Genomic DNA, 23,144 nt, shown 5'->3' on the forward strand with positions numbered 1-23,144 from the left:
ACTATTTGATTTGAAGTTCAAACAATCGATCCAAAACCGCTAAACTTTATCTCCATATTAAAATGTGTTTGGAGCCCAAATTTTACATTTTTAGCATATTGTTTGCTATTTTCTTTAAAATTTTTGAAAATCGTTATTTTTCATATATTTTTGGACTATAAAAAACAATGATTTTCAAACTAAAAAAATAGCTAATAATTTCCATAAAAATGTAAAATTTCATCTCTAAGCACATTTTAATATGGAAGCCGAGTTGAATGGTTTGGATCGATTATTGAAACTTCGAATCTAACAGTTTAGAGTCTAATACACAAGAGTATCTGTATATTGCATTACACTATCACCCAACTTTAAATTTATTTGGGAGAGATGAATAGGACTAAACTATTGATTTGATTCTGCCGATTTTCTCAATCATCACATCAACGACCACAAAGTCTAAAAAAATAATGGTTTGTTTTCTCTGACCTCTAGCCAATGGGGGACCAGGTGGGATTGAGAAAATGAGAAAGGTGTAGGTCCCATGCCCATCGGATCTAGTTTGATTCTGATGGACAGATATACCGTCTAATTTGTTTCAGGATTTATGCGCACGAATATTAAAGCAGACGCAAAAGTTCTGGTGCAAATCCTAAAGCCAATCCAACAATGAGTGAATCCATTGGAACCAAAGTAAGTCCAATGCCCATCGGACCTACTCTGTTTCCTGAGAAAATAAAGAAGAGAACAGAGCCCGCAACTTTTACAACTTCTGTGATTTAATCAATTGATCGATCTCGATATTTTTCAAACTTTTTGATACTAAGATACGAGTTAGGCTGGGGTGCTATGGATAGCATAGTGGCCTCTATGCTACGGCTCAATATTTGAGTTTTCAAAATCCGAACGGTCGATCCGAACCGTTCATCTTATTCTCCATATTAATATCTGCTTGGAGACCAAATTTTACATTTTTCTAAATTTTTTTACTATTTATTAAGTATTTTACAAAATTGTTGATCCAACGGTGGCTGCACAAAACAGTAAAACCGTTGGATTAGCGATTTTCAAAGTGGCTTAATAAATAGTAAAAAAATTCAGAAAATTATAAATTTTGGTCTCCAAGCAGATATTAATATGGAGAATAAGATGAACGGTTCGGATCGACCGTTTGGATTTTGAAAACTCGAATATTGAGCCGTAGCATAGAGGCCACTATGCTATCCATAGCACCCCAGCCTAACTCCTAAGATACACTGCAGTTTATGGGAAATATTGGAACAAAATGATTAATTTGGTCCCAAAAAATATTTCGATGGAATTAAATCATTGATTTGATTTTATATATTATAATACTGAATTGAAAGAAAATAATTTATCTTGTTTCCCATAATCCATTTTTTTTATTTCTAAAAACGAACAAATTAGCATGCTTGTTGGCTTCTTGGAAAAATAGTCTGCTAGAAGCCTAGAACCCAATAATTAGAACACAATACTACTACATCTTTAAGAAAATAAAATTGTTGTTTCGTAAATGTTTAAGTTTATATAAAGCACTTGAATTGTATCTTCAACTTTTTTTTTGGATATATTTTTGTACACGGTTTTTCAATAATATGAAGGCAAGTTATGTATATTTTAGGAGGTATTTTATGTATGCTTCTCAATTTTTTTGAAATTAACTATTTTGTCTTTTAAAATTTGTAGTATTATATTTAAACCTTTAAATTTTAAAAAACTCACAAATATACTCAATTTGTTGTCCTTTTTAATTAAAACTCATTTTAAATTTGTAAAGTACTCATTTAATTTTTATTAAAAAAATACGTAGCCTGTGTAAAGGGATCTAATTTAACAATATGTGAGTAAAAATGGTTCATTTCTTTACCTGACGCATACATAGTGAAATTTAGATATATGTTAGTGTTTACATTACAAGTAAAGAAATAGACTATTTGTTAACACAAACAAATTAATAAGAAGACTAGACATTTCTTACACATGCAACATGTTTATATATTTTTTAAATTAAAGATAAAATAGGATCTTCATAAATTTATAATGAGTTAATAGAAAAAATAAATTGGATAAATTTCACAAAATGAACATGTTTATATTTTTTAAAATTAAAGATAAAATGGGATTTTCATAAATTTAAAATGAGTTAATAGAAAGAATAAATTGGATAAATTTCACAAAAGGGTCAATATGATATTATGAATGTTGGAAGGAAAAATACGTAATTTTGAAACTTTTGAAAGATATACATAAAATTTCTCCTGTATTTCACTATTAAATAATATATTTGAAACATAATTCCTTACATAATATATATCTTTTCCAATCAAGACTAACGTGATGTTAGAAAACATTGTACATAAAGACTAATAATGAAAGTTTTTTTCTTTTTTCTTTTAAGCTCCACAGAGGCTGCTAAGAAGCGAGAAGAGTTGCAATTTTCGTTCTTTGGATATCCAACTTATAATTTTTTTTTAAGTCAACTGTACTGTCGAAATAAACAGGCAGACTAAAAAAAAAAAGGATTACTTACATTATATATTTTTTGTTTTTAATCGAGACTAACGTGATGTTAGGAAACACTGTATACAAATAACTAATAATGGAATTTTTCTCTCTCTTAAGAATTCACAAAAGCTGCAAAGTGCAAAGTAGTGAAAAGAGTTCGAAGTTAGATATCCAACTTAGGGTATTTTTTTAGTCGACCGAAATAAACATGCTGATTCAAAAAAATGAGGATCAGTTGGTGATTCACCAATTCTGATTAACCCTGAAAAAAATATTCAAACAGAGATAACGCTGCTTTCAAAGTTGGTTGTACACCACTTTATAAATAATATAAATAAAAAAAAAATAGGGTAAGCTTATTGTGGGGTTCTCCCATTATTTTCCAAATAATAAGAAGTAGATCATCTGTGTTTGTTGCACCAATAATGTAACTAAGCGAGCAGTTCAGAAATCAACGGTCATGATTGAAGGGTGACGTTTTACGTGCTTTTTAATTTCACTCTTAACACCTAATCCTGCAACGGGGTTAGATTTTAACAGAGCGGTTTTAGCTTCATGCAGCCGCACGTCGGCACGAACCATATACAAAGTTGTTTTACTTTTAAGTCTGTAGTCTGCAGTCCGTACAAAAAACAGCTCTGTTAAAATCTCTACCCTCCTGCAGCGCACTTTCGGATAATAGCAAAAAGTAAAAACAGTAATAATTGATTCATTCAGTCTCCATTCATAGATAGAAAAGGAGACAACACGTACCCATATATAAAAGGAATGGATAATTCCAGTTTTTTTAAAACCGAGAATATTAACCACCAAAACAGCGAGCTTCGAGGAATCGCTTCACATGCAGACAAAGCCAGCCAATCACGACCCTTCTTTCCTTCCCTCCTGGGAATGCGTATCCTCTGCATTAACTCAGAAGGGAATCTTTTGAGTTCATGAATATTATCCATCCGATATTTTTCAAGATTCGCGCAGACTAGATCCGCACTAATAGTAAAGGTCCCCTATATCATAAACAGGGGCCGGATTGGCTCCGTTTAAAATCAGACGGTTGAAATTCATTAACTCAAAAGATTCCTTTTTGAGTTAATGCAGAGGATACGCACTCCCCTCCTAGGCTCCTTGCTCTTGCCACTCACTTAACAGAGTAGTTTTAACTTTATGCAGCTCATCTGCTCATGGACTATAGAATTAAAACAGTACTACATATTACTGGTGCTCTGCATGAATTTAAAACTGCTCTGTTAAATTTTTTACCCCTGAAAATTGAAGAAATGTATTAAAAATCAACGAGAAATAAGAAAAAATAAAATCACGATAAAAGAGAAACAGGATATGATGAAAGAAGAAGCAACCATGAAGCCCCCTTCTCTCACTCTCCATCTTCGCTCTTTCCTTCTCCTTTCCCTTTTCTCTGTCCACTTGAGATAAATAAAACCCCTCCTATATCTTTCGATCCATCCTTCCTACCTCACGCACTTCACCACTACTAGCGACAAGCGAGAAGTCAAAACCGGAAGTTTCTTCAAGGGTTCTCTCCCTTGATGCGAGCGGATTGCTCTGTTTCATGGGCAATACGTGCGGCGGCGCGTCTCTGATCAGGAGCAAGTACTTTAGCTTCGCTGATCGAACCGCCTCTAAGAGATCCGCATCAACTGACGACCCGATAACGAAGAAGCTCACTGACGACCACGACCACGACCGTACCCAGACTGAGAACACTAACCCAAAACCCGCTATGCCTCCCAAACCAGTTTCAGCAGTGATGAAGCGCGGGGGTTTCGCCTTCGATCCAAATACCAACTATGTACTCGGCCACAAAACACCAAATATTCGCGATTTGTACCTCCTCGGCCGCAAATTGGGTCAGGGTCAATTTGGGACTACTTTCCTATGCACTGAAATCTCAACTGGAATTGATTACGCTTGTAAATCGATTGCAAAGAGAAAGCTCATTTCAAAAGAGGATGTGGAGGATGTGAGACGTGAGATCCAAATCATGCATCACTTGTCTGGTCACAGGAATGTCGTGGCAATCAAAGGTGCCTATGAAGATCAGTTGTATGTGCATATAGTCATGGAGCTTTGCCAGGGAGGAGAACTCTTCGATCGGATCATACAAAGAGGCCACTACAGTGAGAGAAAGGCAGCTGAGCTGACAAAGATTATAGTTGGAGTAGTGGAAGCATGCCATTCTCTTGGTGTTATGCATAGAGATCTCAAGCCAGAGAACTTTCTCTTGGCCAATAGAGATGATGACCTGTCGCTCAAGGCCATTGATTTTGGCCTCTCTGTGTTTTTCAAGCCAGGTATTGTCATGAAAATTCTAAACTTTTATGGGTATTATTGTTCTTTGGATATTTTATTTTTTGACAAGGGTTATATGTTAACTTAACAGTTGACAGCTGATTTTTAGTTTGAACTTCACGTGTCATAGGTCTGGTTTAGGTTTTGAGTGTAGTTCTGTTTGATTTACTTCAATCAACTGCTTACTCACAGGTGCTCATTTATTAGTTTGTTACTTGTTATGATGTACAATCCGACAGTTTTGCTTATTCTTGCCATGTATAATGGCAATTTATTATCACATTTCATGCTCATCATAAATAATATATGTACAACAGAAAAAGATGCTATCTTTAAATGTTTAAAATGTTTCCTTGAATACCAATATAACTCTTTGATGATTGCTGAACTAATTATCTGACCTTTTTGCAACATTTCAGGTCAGGTTTTCAGCGATGTCGTGGGAAGCCCATATTATGTCGCACCTGAGGTACTACGCAAGCACTATGGGCCAGAAGCCGATGTATGGACAGCTGGTGTAATTATTTATATACTTCTGAGTGGTGTGCCACCTTTCTGGGCCGGTAAATCATTTTTCTTATCATATCTTTTTAATTTTTTAATCTAATACTTAGTTAAGCCATCTGCTAAAACGTCTTTTTTGTTGATTTTCGCTTTCAGAGACACAACAAGGGATATTCGATGCAGTTCTGAAGGGAGCTATTGACTTTGACTCGGAACCATGGCCAGTGATTTCTGGTAGTGCAAAGGATCTTATTAGGAGGATGCTGAATCCTCGTCCGTCCGAGCGTTTGAACGCGCATGAAGTTTTATGTTAGTCCCTTAGCTATGTACCCTTCTAAACAAGAAATATGATATACGCCCTTCCAAAAATGGAAACGATTCAATTCATCTAGAAATCATAAGAAAGTTCCTATATAATGAGTAACCCTTACTATCTATCTGCGCATTTCTAAAACTTTGGAGCAATATTCATTCCTTACTGTTATCTCTGCAATGATGGGGAAAAATGGGTTATCTGGGCATATTTAGTGAAATAAGAAGAGGGGTATATATATATAGAGAGAGAGAGAGAGAGAGAGAGAGATAGATAGATATATAGATATAGATAGAGAGAGAGAGAGATGGGCTAACTTGCTTTGAGAATTAAAGAGGGTGTTTTACTTCCCGCTCATATCTTCATTTTCAAAGTTCAAATAGTCGATTTGAAGCTTCCAACATGTTCTTCATATTAAAATGTGCTAGGAGACCAAATTTTATATTTTTTGGAAATTTTTTACTATTTTTTCAGAATTTTTGAAAATCATTGCTTTGCTGAATTTTTTATTATTTTTGTATTTAATGAAAAGTTGTGATTTTCAAAAATTCTGAAAAAATAGTAAAAAGTTTCCAAAAAATGTAAAATTTGGTCACTAAGCACATTTTAATATGAAGAACATGTTGGCATGTTCAAATCGACTATTTGAACTTTGAAAATGAAGATATGAGCGGGAAGTAAAACACCCTCTTTAATTCCCAAAGCAAGTCAGCCCATCTCTCTCTCTCTCTCTCTATATATATATATTTCCACCTTTAGAGGGACACGTAGGATGCTCCTCATTTTGAAGGGGTATACATAATATTCTCACATCTCATGGGAGCATAATTAAAACTTTATTTAATTAAGTTTTTCAATTAATTGGCAATGTTCTGCTTGTAGCTCACCCATGGATTAGTCAGAATGGAGTTGCTCCTGACCGTCCACTTGATCCAGCTGTTCTTTCTCGGCTCAAACAGTTCTCTGCCATGAACAAGCTAAAGAAGATGGCTTTACGGGTAGTTAATCCTTCCAATTTATGCCACTTGTTTTTAATATGAGTGAGGCTACGGTACATTGTATAGCGCATATTGGTTTGTATATGGATCAATATCTCTATATTTTAAATCCAAACAGTCAAGCTGAACCGTTTCACCATTTTCTCCATATGAAAATGTACTTGTAGATCAAATTTGACATTTTTTAGAATTTTTTTACATAGGTAGAAAATCACTTGGTCTAAATATTCTAAACCATTCAAAAGTATTGATCTTCTTCCTATCTAAAAAAAATAGTATAAAAAAAATTAAAAATTGTAAAATTTAGTGTGCAAGTACATTTTCATATGGAGATCATGTTGAATGTTAAGATTGACAGTTTGGATTTCAAAAAGAGAGATATTGATCCATAGTACAGACCAATATGCGCTATGCATAGTACCATAGCCTCACTCTTCTAATATTGTTCAGCAACTTTCTGTCTGTTTTAGTCTCTGCTAAGTACTGAGTTATTTTTTATTTATGAACAGGTAATAGCTGAGAGCCTTTCAGAGGAGGAGATAGCTGGGCTAAGAGAGATGTTCACAGCTATGGATACTGATAACAGCGGTGCCATCACTTATGATGAGCTTAAGGAAGGCCTGAGAAAGTACGGTTCTACCCTCAATGATACTGAGATTCATGATCTTATGGAAGCGGTGAGTTCTTAAATCCATCAATTTTTGACAGCTGCTATTCCAGCATATGCTAAAAAATCACATAAACATTTTTTTGCTGGTATTAGTGTATTACTATAGGCATGCTGTATCATTTGCCGACTTGCAGTAACATATGACAGCTAAGTACTCAGTTATTAACTTTAGGCATGCTGTACTAATTGTAGGCTGATATAGACAACAGTGGTACTATAGATTATGGTGAGTTCATCGCTGCAACACTACATCTTAACAAGCTAGACAGAGAGGAGCACCTGGTTGCGGCCTTTTCGTACTTTGACAAGGATGGTAGCGGTTACATAACTATTGACGAGCTTCAAGAAGCTTGTAGGGAGCAGAACATGCCCGATGCTTTTCTAGATGACACCATCAAAGAAATAGACAAAAACAATGTAAGCATTCTCGTCTTGAACTTTCACGAAGAAATATGATGCAGACCACCAACATAAAATGATATTCTATGTTCAATTGTTTGAGTGAGGCCATGGTACTATATTTTACATTTTTTACTATTTTTTTACAACAACAACCAAGCCTTTAGTCCCAAACTATTTATTTAGATAGGTAGAAAATCACTACTTTTGAATTAAATGGTCTAGAATTTTTAGATTGATTTTCTACCTATCTAAAATGCTATACATTCTAAAAAAATATAATATTTCATCTACAAGTACAGTTTCATCGTGTTGAACGGTTTAGATTGACTATTTGAACTTTGAAAATGGAGATATTGATCCACAGTATGGATCAATCCGCGCTATGCATAGTACCATAGCCTCACTCCAAATGTTTTGTCACTGTACAACATCTTGTGCCTCTTAGTTGCACAATAATGTGCAGAACTGTAGAATTCAGGGCTAGAAGAGTGTAGGTGAAATTCATATTTCATGATTCTTTGTGGGGTATTAACATTTTTTCAAGGTCATTCAGTGACATTTTAGATAAACCCACTGGCTCTTTATGTGAATTGGTCATGTAGGAGGGATGTGAATGTGTCATCACTTAATCAGTATCCTATACCCTGATTTTCTTATATGTTATTTGAGAAAATACACCCTTATCGGTTTGTTTTGAATGTAGAAACCATTGACAACGGACGGTTTTCCTCGATGTTTTTTCAGACTAACCGTTACTAACGGTTTCTCCACTCGGAAATTGTGTTATGTATTATTTTTATTTGTTTATTGATAACAGTTTTCAATTTGGACAGGATGGGCAAATTGACTATGGTGAGTTTGTCGCCATGATGACAAAAGGTACCATGGGACTGGGCAGACGCACAATGAGAAACAGCCTGAATGTAAGTATGAGGGATGCGCCTGGTGCTCTGTAGAGTTCTCGATCGCCGTTTGTACAGATTTTGACTTTGCTTTAGATGGTTGATTCTTGTTTTAGACTCCCTTTGCTCTTGTTCTTTTCCTTTTTTTTTTACCCTTTTATTAAATTCTCTGTTGTTGTATCTGATTTGTGCAATGTACGTGATGAGTGGTGCTATTGTGGAGCAATTAGGTTTATTGTTGATGTTTATTTCATGGAATATGTTTGACCACTGTATGAGAAAAACTAAATGCAAGAGGAATAAATGCAATCTGAGAATATGAAATGGATTTCTTAGATATGTTAGTCGTACCTAAATGTTTTTTTACGGCACTTCTACCATTGTTCTGATCTAGATTTGCGATAATGTGTTTGTTCAATTAACATGAAGTGGCAAAACTTACATTGCACTCGTTTTACCGGTTGCTCGGCATGTAAAACGAGAGCAATGCATTACGCACAACAACCAAACGTGGCCTGTAATCTCGTTTTGAAAATACAGTGTCGGAAGTAATAACATGCAAGCCCCTGGAAATTTCAAAATTTCAAAATTATAGAATGACACCAACAATCTGTCCAATCACTGGAATAAATTACATCATAGTTCCCAGGAGGAGAAAGTGACCCCTCATCTATAATTGAACAGATATTGTCTGTTCCAACTAAAGAGTTTAAAAAACAATATCTAGAAAGCTAATTAATCAAAATTAAAATACCGTGTCCATAATCTACAACTCCAACTACAATATCTTTAGTAGTTAGTTGACAACATCAGCTTAGAACGTATAAACCAAGCTACCTAGACTAATCACCAGTGGTCCCCACAAGAGCAAACCCCTTCTCTAAAATGATGAAACCGAACAGCATCTCGAACCACAAGTTCTCTACCAGTCACGGTAGATATCAATTTTATCACAGTATGGCAGTCTGTACAAATCCTTAGATTTTTCATCACATGTATAGGCATCCACTCTGGTAAAGTCATCAGCCCATAAACAACTGCCAATTTCTCGCTATGATACATCGCCATCTCTGATGCATCTGTTTTGGCATATCCCACACCAACAATTTTTTCAATTAGATCCTTGATTTCTTTCTTAATTGCAAAAATCTGCGGATGGCTCCCGTCATCAGCTGTGAAAACATGGACCTTGTTCTGTACTTCAATCCAGCTGTTACCGGGTTTCTTTTTTACCCCTTTATCTCTCATCAATTTTCTTACTCCTGCTGACTCAGCAGAGTTTCCAGAATCAGCATATATTTTTGACAGAAGCATGTAACTGCCGGAATCCCTCGAATCTAGCTCAAATAAATTTCTTGCGGCTAATTCTGCTAGCTTGGTATTTCTGTGCAATTTGCAATTTGCAAGTAAAGGTCCCCAAACTTTAGCAGTAGGTTTAATTGTCATACTATCTATTATACCCTTGGCTTCTTCTAGAAGCCCATTACGGCCTAAGAGATCAACCATGCAAGAGTAGTGCTCTAAGCCTGGTGATATTTTGTGAATTTTGGTCATGGAATTAAAGTAATATCTCCCTTGCTCTAGCAAACCTGAGTGACGACAGCCCGATAAAACCGCAACATATGTTATATAATCAGGTGTGATTCCATTTTGTAACATTAGCTGGAAAGTCTCTATGGCATGCATGCCCATGCCATGGTGTGAATATGCTGTGATCATGGAATTCCATGAAACCAAATCTTTTAGAACAATAGATTCGAAAAATTGTCTAGCATCGGCTATTTTACCACACTCCGAGTACATTGTAATAATCGCATTGGCAACTGACAGATCCAAGTCAAAGCCCAATTTCACCGACTGATTGAATATTTGATTGCCGACCTTTATATCTGCCACATCAACACAGCCCTTGAATAAAGTCGCAAATGTGACACAATTGGGTCTTATCTTATTTTCCCTTAGCATTATACTGTACAATTTAATACCTTCTTCATAACCATGCTGTACATAAGCGCCTAATATGGCATTCCAAGTGACTATATTTCTCTCAGGCATTTTATCAAACACATCCCTTGCATGTGTAACATCTCCCATTTGAGAATATGCAGTGATCATGCTAGTCCATGAAATTATATCTTTGACCAGCATTGAATCAAAGACTGACTTGGCACTACTAATGATATTGTACTTTGCATACATTGCTATAAGAGAGTTTGACACAACAGTAGCTGAAATTTGACCGTTTTTTAAACAGAGTGAGTGTAGCTGATTTCCTAGGCACGGCCCAGGTAAAGTATAACATCCACTAATTAAGGCTACTATTGTTATTTCGTTTGTGCTAAGCACCATTGTTCTCATTTGGTTGAAAAGTTTCACAGATTTGTCAATAAATCCGTGAAGAGAAAACCCACTAATAATGGCTGTCCATGAAGCCGAATTACGATCAGTTGAATAATCAAATATTCTTTCGGCTGATTCTAGTTTGCCACATTTTGCATAAAGATTAATTAATGCACTGTCTATAAATATGTCAGTTCTTGGCACAGTCTTTACAATTTGGGAATGGAGCTGCCTACCAAACTCTAGGTTAGGGGTACTAGCACATGCAGAGAGGGTACATGTATAGGTGGTTGAATCGGGTTGTATACCTTCTCTACCCATTTTTGAAAACAGTGCAAAAGTTTCTCTCTCACACATGTTTTTTCGTAGTATTGAAATCATTGTATTCCATGACACAATATCTCTTTCAGGCATTTTATCAAACAGTTCTAAAGTATGAGTTACACCATGCAGCTTTGAGTGAGCCAAAAGCAAACTGTTCCAGCAGGAAATATTGGGGCTAGGCATTTGACTGAACAGTTGAGAGGCAATGTGAAATGCTCCACAGTTGACAAACATATCGATGAGAACCTGTCTGACTTGAGGGTCCCATCCAAGCTTTGTCTTTTCAACAAAACCCAGAAACTGGAGGCCCAATTTACTGCACTGAAATGCACTGCAAGCTTTAGTAGCACAACTAAAGCTAAATAAATTCACCTCGCAGTCAACGGAAGAAAACATCAGAGTGAATAGCTTAACAGCCTCTCTGAACTTGCCATTTTGGTGGTAACCTGACATGAGAGTATTCCATGTTGTGATATCTCGTTCAGGCATTTCATCAAACACCTTTTCTGCTTCACTCAACAGTCCTAGCTTACAGTATCCATTCATCATCATATTGCCCGAGATTGCATTTCGGTTAAATATTTCATCGAACACGCGACGGGCATCGGCCAGTGAACCACAATTCAAGTACATGTTTAGGAGATTGTTCTGAAGGAATAGAGAAGAATAGAGGCCAATGGAGATGATTTGAGCATGAAGCATCCGTGCATTGGGAAGAAAGGGTGGAGCTGTGAAGGATTTCATAGTGTCGAAGAATTCTTGGCTTAGAGCCATGTAAGAGGACGAAGACGAAGAAGAAGAGGTGAAATTTTGAATTCGAGAGTAGAAAGATAGAGAAAGGTGGTTTAACCGCGGCCATGAGAGCTTTAACATTCAATTCAATGTTTTTACTTTCTACTCTGAGAAAATCTCATAAAAGTGCCTTTCGAACAATTTGCTCCTAATCTCCTGTCGTTTTTGAATTCAGCTCCAGTGGTACCCACACGGGTGAATGAGATCGCATCGTCCGTAGCACGAATATTAAAGAGAATCCGCACAAATTTGGCACTTTTCCTTTGGCTGGTACGGGACCGAATCTCCTGCCCCCTTATGGGCAGGATTTTCCTGCCCTCATCTTAATCTAGCCATTTGATTTGCTTTTGGATTTGCGCTATGATGAAGCCTTTGATGGAACGGAAAACTTAAAACTCCTCCGTTAACTCCCTTTTCCTTCCGACTAATCTATTGTTTTCTCCTCCCTCTTCATGTGTTTCTCTTCTTCATTTCTCTCTCGCTCTCTCCTTCCTCTCCTATGTTTCTTCTCTCCATCCCTCTGGCTCTCCTTCCTCTCCTGCGTTTCTCGTGCGTTTCTCCTATGTTTTACATTGGCAAAAGAGCTGGACATATATGGTCTTAACTCTTTAAGGATGTGCCTCTGTTTTGTTTGTGACCCGAAAAACCTTTTATCAGTTGTCGGTAACACATGATTATGTGGAGTAGATGGGCTGTTACTGTTTTGTTTGTGTAAATTAAGTTAATTAAAAAACGATGGATCTGATGGTTGTCATTTCATATTTCATGGTTTGTGGGGCTGATCCATTTCTTTTGAAAAAAACAAAGTAAAAAAAAAAATGCACATAAGAGGAATAAGAAAGTATGACACCCCCGTAGAATAATGCAAAAGATGTTTTATTTTGCACAGCAGCTATTTCAATTTATAGTGTGCCAAGTGCTTCATAATTGTATAAACTTGCCTTTATACATATAATTGTATAATTTCTTTATATGTATAATTTTTTGTGTTTGTTGTCTGATGAATCTCTGTGGATGATTTTGAAATATTATCGGTAGCCTTTCTTATATGATATAGTAGCTATGAACTACCTAGTAAACTAGTTTTAGAAGTAATCTTAGAAGTTTTTGTTATTTTGTGGTCAAGCAAGCCACTGTTAGCTGAGACCAAAATGGGGAATTTACTGCTATATAACGGGTACTGGTACCCAAATATAACTGCTACTTGTTTCTTAATGACAAAATACAATTTAGTTTTGAATGTTCTCAATACCACACCATACTGGTACAATGGTACCATGACCATACCATAATGCGTAAAACTTCGAATGCAAACTTAAAATTTGAAAAATGCAAATTTTCAATTTCAGTCCAGATTTTATCCAAATTTCCATATCAATCATATAAACATGTTCAGTCCTACCATAAATAAGCATACCAAGTAAATTAAAAGCAATTACTGAAACAAATATAACTTAATCAAAAGGACATGAGGTTTTCAGTTTTCACCTTGAGTACCAGTTTATGTGTTGTCTTCAAAATTTATCAATTATAATGTTTTGTTACAAACTGGTATATACCATTACCAACCATTGTTTGTTTTGGTACCACTCATTTACGGGTCTAACATGTCAGAGTTTATATTTTGAAATAAGAAATTGCATAATTCATATCCTAATTGACCACTATGCACTAAAAAATGTTAACAACTTTTTACTCATTTGCAGAGATGTTTAATAGAGATGCAAAAGAAACAAACATAGACAAGAAATTTATTTTAGATTGAAGGCAAAAATTTAACTATCATTGTATGGTTGCCAATTTGCCATGCTCCCTTTTAGTTATGTGATGTAATGCCTAACTCTATGAAGTATGTCAAAAGTCAAAACAAAAAGGGGTGAATGCTAATAATTTTTTCTTTGGTTAGTTTAACTTTAAAAAAAATATTTACTTGGAAGATAAAAATATCAAAGAAAAACCAGAGAATCTCTTGAAAGTTGAAACCTTAGAATAGTTACTGTCAGGTAGTTCTTTGGTCGATTGGTCCTGAACTGGTACTGTGAGTGCGTGGGTTGGTGCAAAACATCTAGTTTAAAGATATGAAGTACAATTTAATAAAGGGGTGTCAAACCGGCAAGGGAAATTTTCATTTTTAGTCCTTGAACTATCATAGAAAGACCCAAACTGGTTGTTGAAATTTTATTGGGAGAACTTGGTTATTTTCTTTTCTCTGATAATATCTATCAAATGTCGCAATGTTTTTAAGAATGCAAAAGATATATATATATATTAACAAGCATAGACAAGAAAATTAATAGAGATGTTTGTTGTTTACTCAAATGAAAGAGATGGAGAGGAGAAACGCAGGAGAGGAAGAAGAGCGAAAGGGATGGAGAGAAGAAACGTAGGAGAGGAAGAAGACAACGAGAGAGAAATGAAGAAGAGAAACACATGAGAGGAAGGAGAAAATGAGAGATTAGTCGGAAGGAAAAGGGAGTTAACGGAGGAGTTTTAAGTTTTCCGTTTCATCAAAGGCTTCATCATAGCGCAAATCTGAAAGCAAATTGAACGGCTAGATTAAGATGAGGGCAGGAAAATCCTGCCCATAAGGGGGCAGGAGATTCGGTCCCGGCTGGTACCTCATTCCACCGTGCGGTCCCTGGACTTCCAGAGGATGTACTTCCGTCGTTATTTTTTTGCTGTTAATCTTATATAGAATATAAGGACAAACTTGATGATTTAGTGAGGTTATGGTACAGCGTATATTAATCTGTATTATAATTTAAAAGAGTTTATTTCAATTATTTAATATGATTTTCTATATAAAAATATATTTAAGGGATAAATTTTATATTTTATAGTTTTTTTATTTTACTTTTTATAAATTAGGTAGAAATTATTTTCTGAATGATCTAGAATCTTGAGATAAGGTGATTTTCTATCTATCTAAAAAATAGAAATAAGAATCTAAATATATAAAATTTGATTTTTAAGTACATTTTTCATATGTAGATCATGTTAAATAGTTTATATTGATTATTTGAATTTTGAAAATGTAAACATTGATCTATATTACAGAACAATCCGTGTTATGTATAGTACAATATCTCATTCTTAGAAAATGGCAATGGACCAAGCCAGTTTTAAAATCGCTGATTTTAATAAACAATGAAAAACTTCTAAATTAAAATAACGTTTTTAAAATTGACTTCGTAAATAGTAAAAAAATTCTGAAAGATGTAAAATTTGGTATCCAGACACATTTTAATATAGGTTAAATGTTAAACAGTTTGGATTGACTGCTTGAATTTTGAAAATATTAAAATTGAACCATTTATTCCAAGGTCCAAAAACAAATGTTTTGATATTAAACAACCTCTTACATTACTTTCATCACAACTATTGATAGAGCAAAGGGTGAATTAGTTAAATCCCAATTAAATTAATTATAACTTTCTAATTTTCTTTGGAGTGTCATTAAGCATTCTATTTTATAAGAAAATAAATAAAAATACAATTTTCAAACAATAAAACATGAGGGCTCAATAGTTAAAATGATTCCAATATGAGAAATGTGTCATATGACCCTACAAAAAATTTATAAAAATTCAGCACAAAATTAATTATTATTAGGTCAGTGCTTTTGAATTTTTATATCCTCTAAAATCTTTTTTTTAGTACATATAAAACAATTTTTACTTATTTCATATTTACTCGTGGATAGGTTAAAACTAATATCATTTAAAAAGCATATAACCTGACAGTTTCTAATTTTGGATTGAATTTTTTTTATTTCCTAATTCTGTATCAAACATTTTTTTTATTTCAATTTACAAAATAACATATTGTTTTTACACAATCTTTGCAAATAAAAATTATAGTTCCGGCGAACACTCTTCTTTATAGATGCTAAAACGACATTAATTCGATTATTATGATCTATGAATATATGTAAAATTTGAATTCCTAAATATGATAGTATGAAAAAATAGGACTTAAAAATGTCAAATTATGTTTTGAAATTTGAAAATTTTAAGCAGTACACACGAAGGATCTACAAACTAGAATGAAAAAAGTTGTTTACTTATTTTATGCAAAGCCATAATTTTTTTTGTTTTTGCAAAGTGACTGCAATTGCTATTCATCTTGACTTTAGTTATTATGTTAAGTTGGAGCACAAGTGAGGAATTGATTTTTATTCATCACTAAAACTCTAAAAGGAGTAAAATACCAATAATATATGGAGCGAGAAACAAAAGAAATATGAAAGTTTACGGCTCCATAAAATCAAAACTCAGGGAGCCTCCGTTGTCGTATGAAGCCTAAAACTAAATGGGCCGAAGCCCATTTTCCTTTTGACGGAAAATGATTTGGCTATGTAGCTAGAATACGAATATGAATCTGCTGCTATTCTTAGAAGAATAGCAGCTTGCTACTCTTCGTTTATGTGCCTATCTCTCTCTTTAAAAGAGGAGGAGAGAGAAGGAAAGAAAAAAAAGGTAGAGAGAGAAAGGAGAGAGATAGAAAATAGCACGGAGAGAATCAAATTTGAATAACAGCTGATTTCGTTCCCTAGAATACTTGTAACACACACGACACATTGCAAATTATGATAACCTCTAGATCTTTAGTTATTTTAGTTTAGTTTAGATATTGATATGAAAAAACGAGCTTTCAGTTTCAGATATGCCCCACGAAAATAAATGGACGGCTTTGTTGAAGTTCTGAAAGATGGTGTCGCTGTCCGTCGTCAAATCAACGATTGCAATTGTTGCTAAGTTTCTTTAATAATTAGCATAGGAAAATGTCGAGTGTTCAGGAACCCAAAAATATGCATCTACCTTTTTCTCCAGTACATTACAAAGCACGAGACGATAATTTTGTAAAATCCAAAATTCAGAAATTTGTAATTCATTTAAAATTTAAAAGTGAAAATAATAGTCGCAGTCAAAACATCTTGTAAAGTGGCCTATTATGTGATTTGCATTAAAATTCAATAGAGACGTGGCAGATTCAACAAATTAAATCATTTATTAGACCCTCTTATTTCAGATTTTTGACATATTAAATAAAAATGTATCCCATATCCACATATTATAAATAAAAAGCAAAATTGAGACGGGGCAAGCTTAATGGAGTTCAAAGCAATCTTTTATAAAAAAAAAAAAAAATTGAAGCTAGTGTGTACTTAGGTTTACTGAGATGATTAGTGAACTTGGTTCTAAATTTATTATATCAATTTTAATTAACAATGCCAGACTGTTAAAATTAATCTACTTTCAACGAGTGATGTACTTATATGTTAAATTTAAGAATTTTTTATTTTATTTATTGTAAAATCAAGTAATCAAAAGATGATTGGAAAAAAAATGCATTAAAAAAATATAAAATTTATTTATTTTAACTGCTTGATTTATACTAAATGAATTTAATAAGCTATAAATTCAAATACAAATGTATAACTCACAGTCTACATTACTCATTAGTCTAGGGGCGATCTAAAGTTAAATCAAAGATAGCTAAGCTACCCCTATAGTTTTAAAATTTTAATTATGTATATTAAAATTTAATTTAATTTAATTTTTAAAATATTTTATACAGTCCAGTCATCCTCATAAAATATCAAATACTCACTTGTAGTCTAGTGGTTAAAACTCTATTTTATGATGATGACGACTTGAGAGTTTAATTCTCACCTATCACGTATTGTGCATTTTATATTTTAGCCCCTTCTGACAAGATTTTCTAGTTCCGCTCTGTAGGGGTGTTCAAACGGTTCGGTTTATTTGGTCAACCAAACCGAAAATTTTCAGTTTAACATATCAGTTATTTAGTTTAAATGAATTGATTTAGTTGAATTTTTAAATTGTTTCAGTTTAAATAGATCGGTTTGGTTTCTTTTCAAATTGACTAAACCAAACCAAATTTTTTATAATGGTTGAAGTATGATTTATATTTTACTGGTTAAATCATCACTTCCTTTCATTTTGGTTTTGATATTTTAGAAAGTAAGCGGCTCAATGCAAACGGTATCATCACTAGAGATTATTTATTTTAAAAGGTAATGAGGTGAGATGTAAAATCAATGAGGTTCCTCTCCTTTTAGTTGACACTTGAGATGTGTTTTTTTTTCTTCATAATTTTTTTATATCGAATAAATGATGATGTGTGTTTTGTAAGTGGGTTTTTTGTACGTAAGATATAAACCTTAATTTATCCAATTAATAATTCAATACATGATTTATTTATTGCGTATTATTGATTTTTATAACATAAATAAAGGCCTCTGATGAGTCACTGGCAGTGGGTCCTAATGAAGGTGGTCTCCATCCTGAAAAAGACAAATGGCATATAATGAGAGTTGAAGAGGCGATTTGGGATGCTGGTCCCCTCAAATAATATTCCAAAAATTGGGTCATCACATCACACACACTATGTGCTGTCGCTGATCAGGTGTATGCATCATCAAATTATTTACCAAATGGGAAAGATCCTCTCCTGATATTTCTTCTTTACAAAAATTAACAGAGCAATTTTCAATTCATGTAGCGCACATATTATCAAATCAAAACATAACTAATTCTTGCTCTGTGTGAAGTCAAAACTGCTTCGTTAACAAATTTACCCTGTTATTTTGGTAGGTGACAATGTGGGGAATGGTAGATATTTTATTTTTATAACTTTTTTTTTGAGCATGGAGACGATATATAAATGATTAATATAGTGTGTTTCAAACGTCTAGCGTAGAAGCATGCCATTTTTATAAATTTAATAATGGAAAAGTATTTTTTGTGAAGTGGTTCTACCAACATTTGGTAATGTTAATTGGTTTACATAATTGCACAAAACATATGTAAAGAGTAGAGTTTACTTCACAATAAAAAAACTGGCGTATACATTTTTTTTTGTTTAATTGTTCAATTATGTAGCGCTATTTTTATAAATACAATAACCTGCAGGATTAAAAATGCGTATTAAATACCGCTCTAATTAGATAAAAAATATTGAATATCAAGCAGCCCCCCCCCAAAAAAAAAGAAAAAGAAAAAAAGAATCTAAATTAAATAATACTATCCAGAAAAATAACCTCATTATTGCTCTTTATTCAATCCAACAAGTATCACATATCAAAATATCAGACAGCTACAAGAGATAAATATTCAGCCAATTAGATATCACTTTAGTTCTAATCTCCAAACAAATCTTCATCTGTCTGCTCGTCTTATTACGGCTATATCTCTATGGTGCATTACACAGGGATGTAATCAGAAAATATGATATAATAAGAAATTCAGAGTTGAACATAATTGTATAAGAGGAGGACACAAAAAACAGTAATTTTGTATATGTGACATAACATTAGATCTATTGCTAGTAGATCTAATGTTATGCCAAAAGGGCGGAGTGTTCCTTGCTCAATTTTATTCATAGTTAAAAAACAACAATTTTGTATCTATATTAAAAAATAGTAAAAAAAAAAAATTCTAAAATTTGGTATCTAAGCGTATTTTAGTATGGATATCATGTTGAGTAGTTTGGATCGACAGTTTGAACTTTGAAAATGAAGATATAAAACATGAGACATGATGAGGTATGAAAAGTATGAGTTATTGGAATCATCCTCATTGTATAATTATTAATTTATTATCAACAAAAGAATATTTTGTCATTTTTTCTTCTTCTGAAAATTGATAAAAAAACATATTAAAATCGGTTTGGCATAACATTAGATCTATCGATGTATTCCAAACTAAAAAAAAAAAAAAGACAGGAAACTCCTTTGTTCTTAGAATAATTATAGAAAATTTTGCATGACTGGCATCAATGGTAAAATGAAGATATAAAAAAGTCTGGGTCAGCAGCGTGAGAAGGTTCGCAGGATTAGACAGTGATTCATTGCCAATTGGGAGGTATTGGCTACTTGATAGGTGAGGTATTGACACCTGCTCCTATTTTTGTTGGTACGCGAACCTGTCACCGTTGCTTTTATGACCTTCCTACGAGGCCAAAGATGTATTATTGATTTGAGAGATCTTGATCTTCTCACAAAAACCAAAAAAGGCAAAAGAAAAAAATCTTGTCACGTGATGGGAACCCACCAGATTCCTCCTACCTCTAGGCTCCATGTCAATCACCACCACTTTTCCTAAAAAAGAAAAAAAAATCACCAATTTTTCGAATTCGTATCATCTGAATTAATGCAAAATGAATTTCGAGATTCGTGCCATCTGCACTAATCTGAGTAATACATAATGAAATCGAACTGTTTGATTTGTGTTGGAACAAATATTAAAGAAGTCTTGTATATTTTATTTTGGACTGGATTGATCCGGATCTTGTTCGGATTAAAAAGAGAGATGCGTTAACTCAAAATCAAAGTTAAGGCGAAGGATACAAATTGCATTTTTCGGGGTTCAGATCCCCCGAGGCTCCAGGGAAGCATATTCTCTCCGGAGCTAATCACTGCAGAGCTTTTAATTTGGTACGTTAGTTTTGAATCGGACGGATCAGATCAGATCTTGCAAATTTTGAGAATATATATATATATATATATATATATATATATATATATATATATATATATATATATTAGACTTCTTTATATATATATATATATATATTAGACTTCTTTATATATATATATAGAGAGAGAGAGAGAGAGAGATAGGCTAATGTGCTTTCAGTAGCATATGGGCCGAAATACACACAGTCAAAATTTGAAATTTCAAAATCCAAAAAGTCGATCTGAACAATTCATCTTGTTCTCCATATTAATATGATCTTGGAGACCAAATTTTATATTTTTCTGAATTTTTTTACTATTTATTAAGCCACTTTGAAAATCATTGATCCAACAGTTTTACTTTTTTGTTAAGCCACCGTTGGATCAACAATTTTCAAAGTGACTTAATAAATAGTAAAAAAATTCAGAAAAATGTAAAATTTGGTCTCCAAGCACATATTAATATGGAGAACAAGATGAACTGTTCAGATCGACTTTTTGAATTTTAAAATTTTAAATTTGGACCGTGTGTATTTCGGCCCATATACTACCGAAGGCATATTAGCATATATATATATATATATATATATATATATAGAGTTAGGCTGGGGTGCTATGGATAGCATAGTGGCATCCCGTGCTACGGCTCAATATTTGAGTTTTCAAAATCCAAACGGTCGATCCGAACCGTTCATCTTATTCTCCATATTAATATCTACTTGGAGACCAAATTTTATAATTTTCTGAATTTTTTTACTATTTATTAAGCCACTTTGAAAATCGCTAATCCAACGGTTTTACTGTTTTGTGCAGCCACCGTTGGATCAACAATTTTGTAAAATACTTAATAAATAGTAAAAAAATTCAGAAAAATGTAAAATTTGGTCTCCAAGCAGATATTAATATGGAGAATAAGATGAACGGTTCGGATCGACCGTTTGGATTTTGAAAACTCGAATATTTAGCCGTAGCATAGAGGCCTCTATGCTATCCATAGCACCCCAGCCTAACTCTATATATATATATATATATATATATATATATATATATATATGAGGAGGGATCAGATGACACCCTTTTTTGGTGACATCGGATGACACCGTGCATTTTCAAAGTCCAAACAGTCGATCCAAACCGTTCATCTTGATGGATATGTTAAAATATGCTTGCAGATCAAATTTTATATTTTTCTGAATTTGTTTACTCTTTATTAAGATGGGTACAAATATTCAACTGTCTGAATATAGCGATTTTGTTAAATACTTAATAAATAGTAAAAAAATTCAGAAAAATGTAAAATTTAATCTGCAAGCACATTAATGGTTTGGATCGACTGTTTAGACTTTGAAAACTTTGAAAATGCACGATGTTATTCGATGTCACCAAAAAAGGGTGTCATTCGATCTCTCCTTTATATATATATATATATATATGAGGAGGGATCAAGTTACAACAATTTTTGAGTTACAACAACCATTTTCTACATTTTCAAAGTCCAAATCGTCGATCCAAACCGTTAGATATAATCTCTACAATAAAATGTGCTTGGAGACCAAATTTTACATTTTTTGGAATTTTTTTACTAATTATTAAGATGGATACAAAAACTAGTCAAATTCAGACCATTGAATTTTGTACCCATCATAATAAATAATACAAAAATTCCAAAAAATGTAAAATTTGGTCTGGAAGCACATTTTATTGTAGAGATCACATCTAACGGTTTGGACCGACGATTTGGACTTTGAAAATGTAGAAAATGGTTATTGTAACTTGATCCCTCCTCTCTCTCTCTCTCTCTCTCTCTCTCTCTCTCTCTATATATATATATATATATATATTCAATTCGAGCAAGATCTGATCTAGTCTGTCCGATCCGAAATGAACGAACCAGATTAAAAACTCTGCAGCGATTGGCTCCGCAGAGGATACGCTTTCGAGGCTCCAGACCGAGGGAGATTGAGAAGGAAAATGAGACATGTCTCTATTAGATCTGATCAGAGATGTTTACTTCAGAATAAAAAAAACGAGAGGCAATAAAGAAAAGAGAGAATGAATTGTGTATAAAAATTTAGTGATTTCAGCCACTTTCGATTTGAGTTGTAAAGGTGAAGAGGATTCAAATGTCTTCATATGTACTTTATCAATCTTCTATTTTTTCTTTTTTAATAATAATATTTTAAAACTTTTATGTCAAAATAAAGCAGTTACATGGTATTTATATAGTATTTTCTTTATATAAAAATCATTATTTTTCAATTTTAATTCATATAAATTAATAATAATTCATATAAATTAATAAGATGAAAAAATTAACATTCATACATTATCCGAATCAATATATTTGTGCAAAACTCTAAATATCATTGAAGTTAACATAATATTTTAAAAGGGAATAGAAAAAAAATATTTTCTTTTTTGAGTTGTAAAATTTTAAGTTATTAAAGTTTTAAAAATAAAAATATAATTTAAACATTTAAATTTTACATAATGTTACATTCTTTTCTCGTTAAAAAATTTAAGAAAGAATAAATTAGGCCTTTCTGAAATTACGTAAGATCAACAAGGGTAAGAAAGAAACCTGATTTCTGTTTAGGCCTTCATA

General features: G+C 33.2%; 1 protein-coding gene and 1 pseudogene across 2 annotated transcripts; one reads left to right on the plus strand and one right to left on the minus strand.

Moving 5' to 3' along the window:
- The first annotated feature begins 3,797 nt into the window (after positions 1-3,797).
- On the plus strand, positions 3,798-8,936 carry LOC144558601 (calcium-dependent protein kinase 26-like). Its single transcript, XM_078307446.1, has 7 exons — positions 3,798-4,814; positions 5,232-5,375; positions 5,473-5,625; positions 6,512-6,627; positions 7,137-7,304; positions 7,490-7,714; positions 8,533-8,936. The coding sequence occupies exons 1-7, from the start codon at positions 4,073-4,075 to the stop codon at positions 8,653-8,655; spliced, it is 1,671 nt and encodes a 556-aa protein (XP_078163572.1). The 5' UTR covers positions 3,798-4,072; the 3' UTR covers positions 8,656-8,936.
- Positions 8,937-9,198: 262 nt separating this feature from the next.
- LOC144558631 (pentatricopeptide repeat-containing protein At3g26782, mitochondrial pseudogene) lies at positions 9,199-14,749 on the minus strand (annotated as a pseudogene). The gene is made up of 2 exons (XR_013512952.1): positions 14,686-14,749; positions 9,199-12,341 (listed from the first exon to the last, which is right to left on the minus strand). The product of XR_013512952.1 is annotated as a pentatricopeptide repeat-containing protein At3g26782, mitochondrial pseudogene (transcript).
- Between the last annotated feature and the right edge of the window lie 8,395 nt (positions 14,750-23,144).

This window comes from Carex rostrata, chromosome 8 (genome assembly GCF_964058835.1).
Source record: "Carex rostrata chromosome 8, lpCarRost1.2, whole genome shotgun sequence".
Classification (NCBI taxonomy): Eukaryota; Viridiplantae; Streptophyta; class Magnoliopsida; order Poales; family Cyperaceae; genus Carex; species Carex rostrata.

Coding starts and splice junctions, on each gene's coding strand:
- LOC144558601 (XM_078307446.1), top strand. CDS start 4,073: ATGGGCAATACGTGCGGCGGCGCGTCTCTGATCAGGAGCAAGTACTTT. Junction 5,626..6,511: donor GAACGCGCATGAAGTTTTAT/GTTAGTCCCTTA, acceptor TTCTGCTTGTAG/CTCACCCATGGATTAGTCAG. Junction 7,715..8,532: donor AAGAAATAGACAAAAACAAT/GTAAGCATTCTC, acceptor CAATTTGGACAG/GATGGGCAAATTGACTATGG.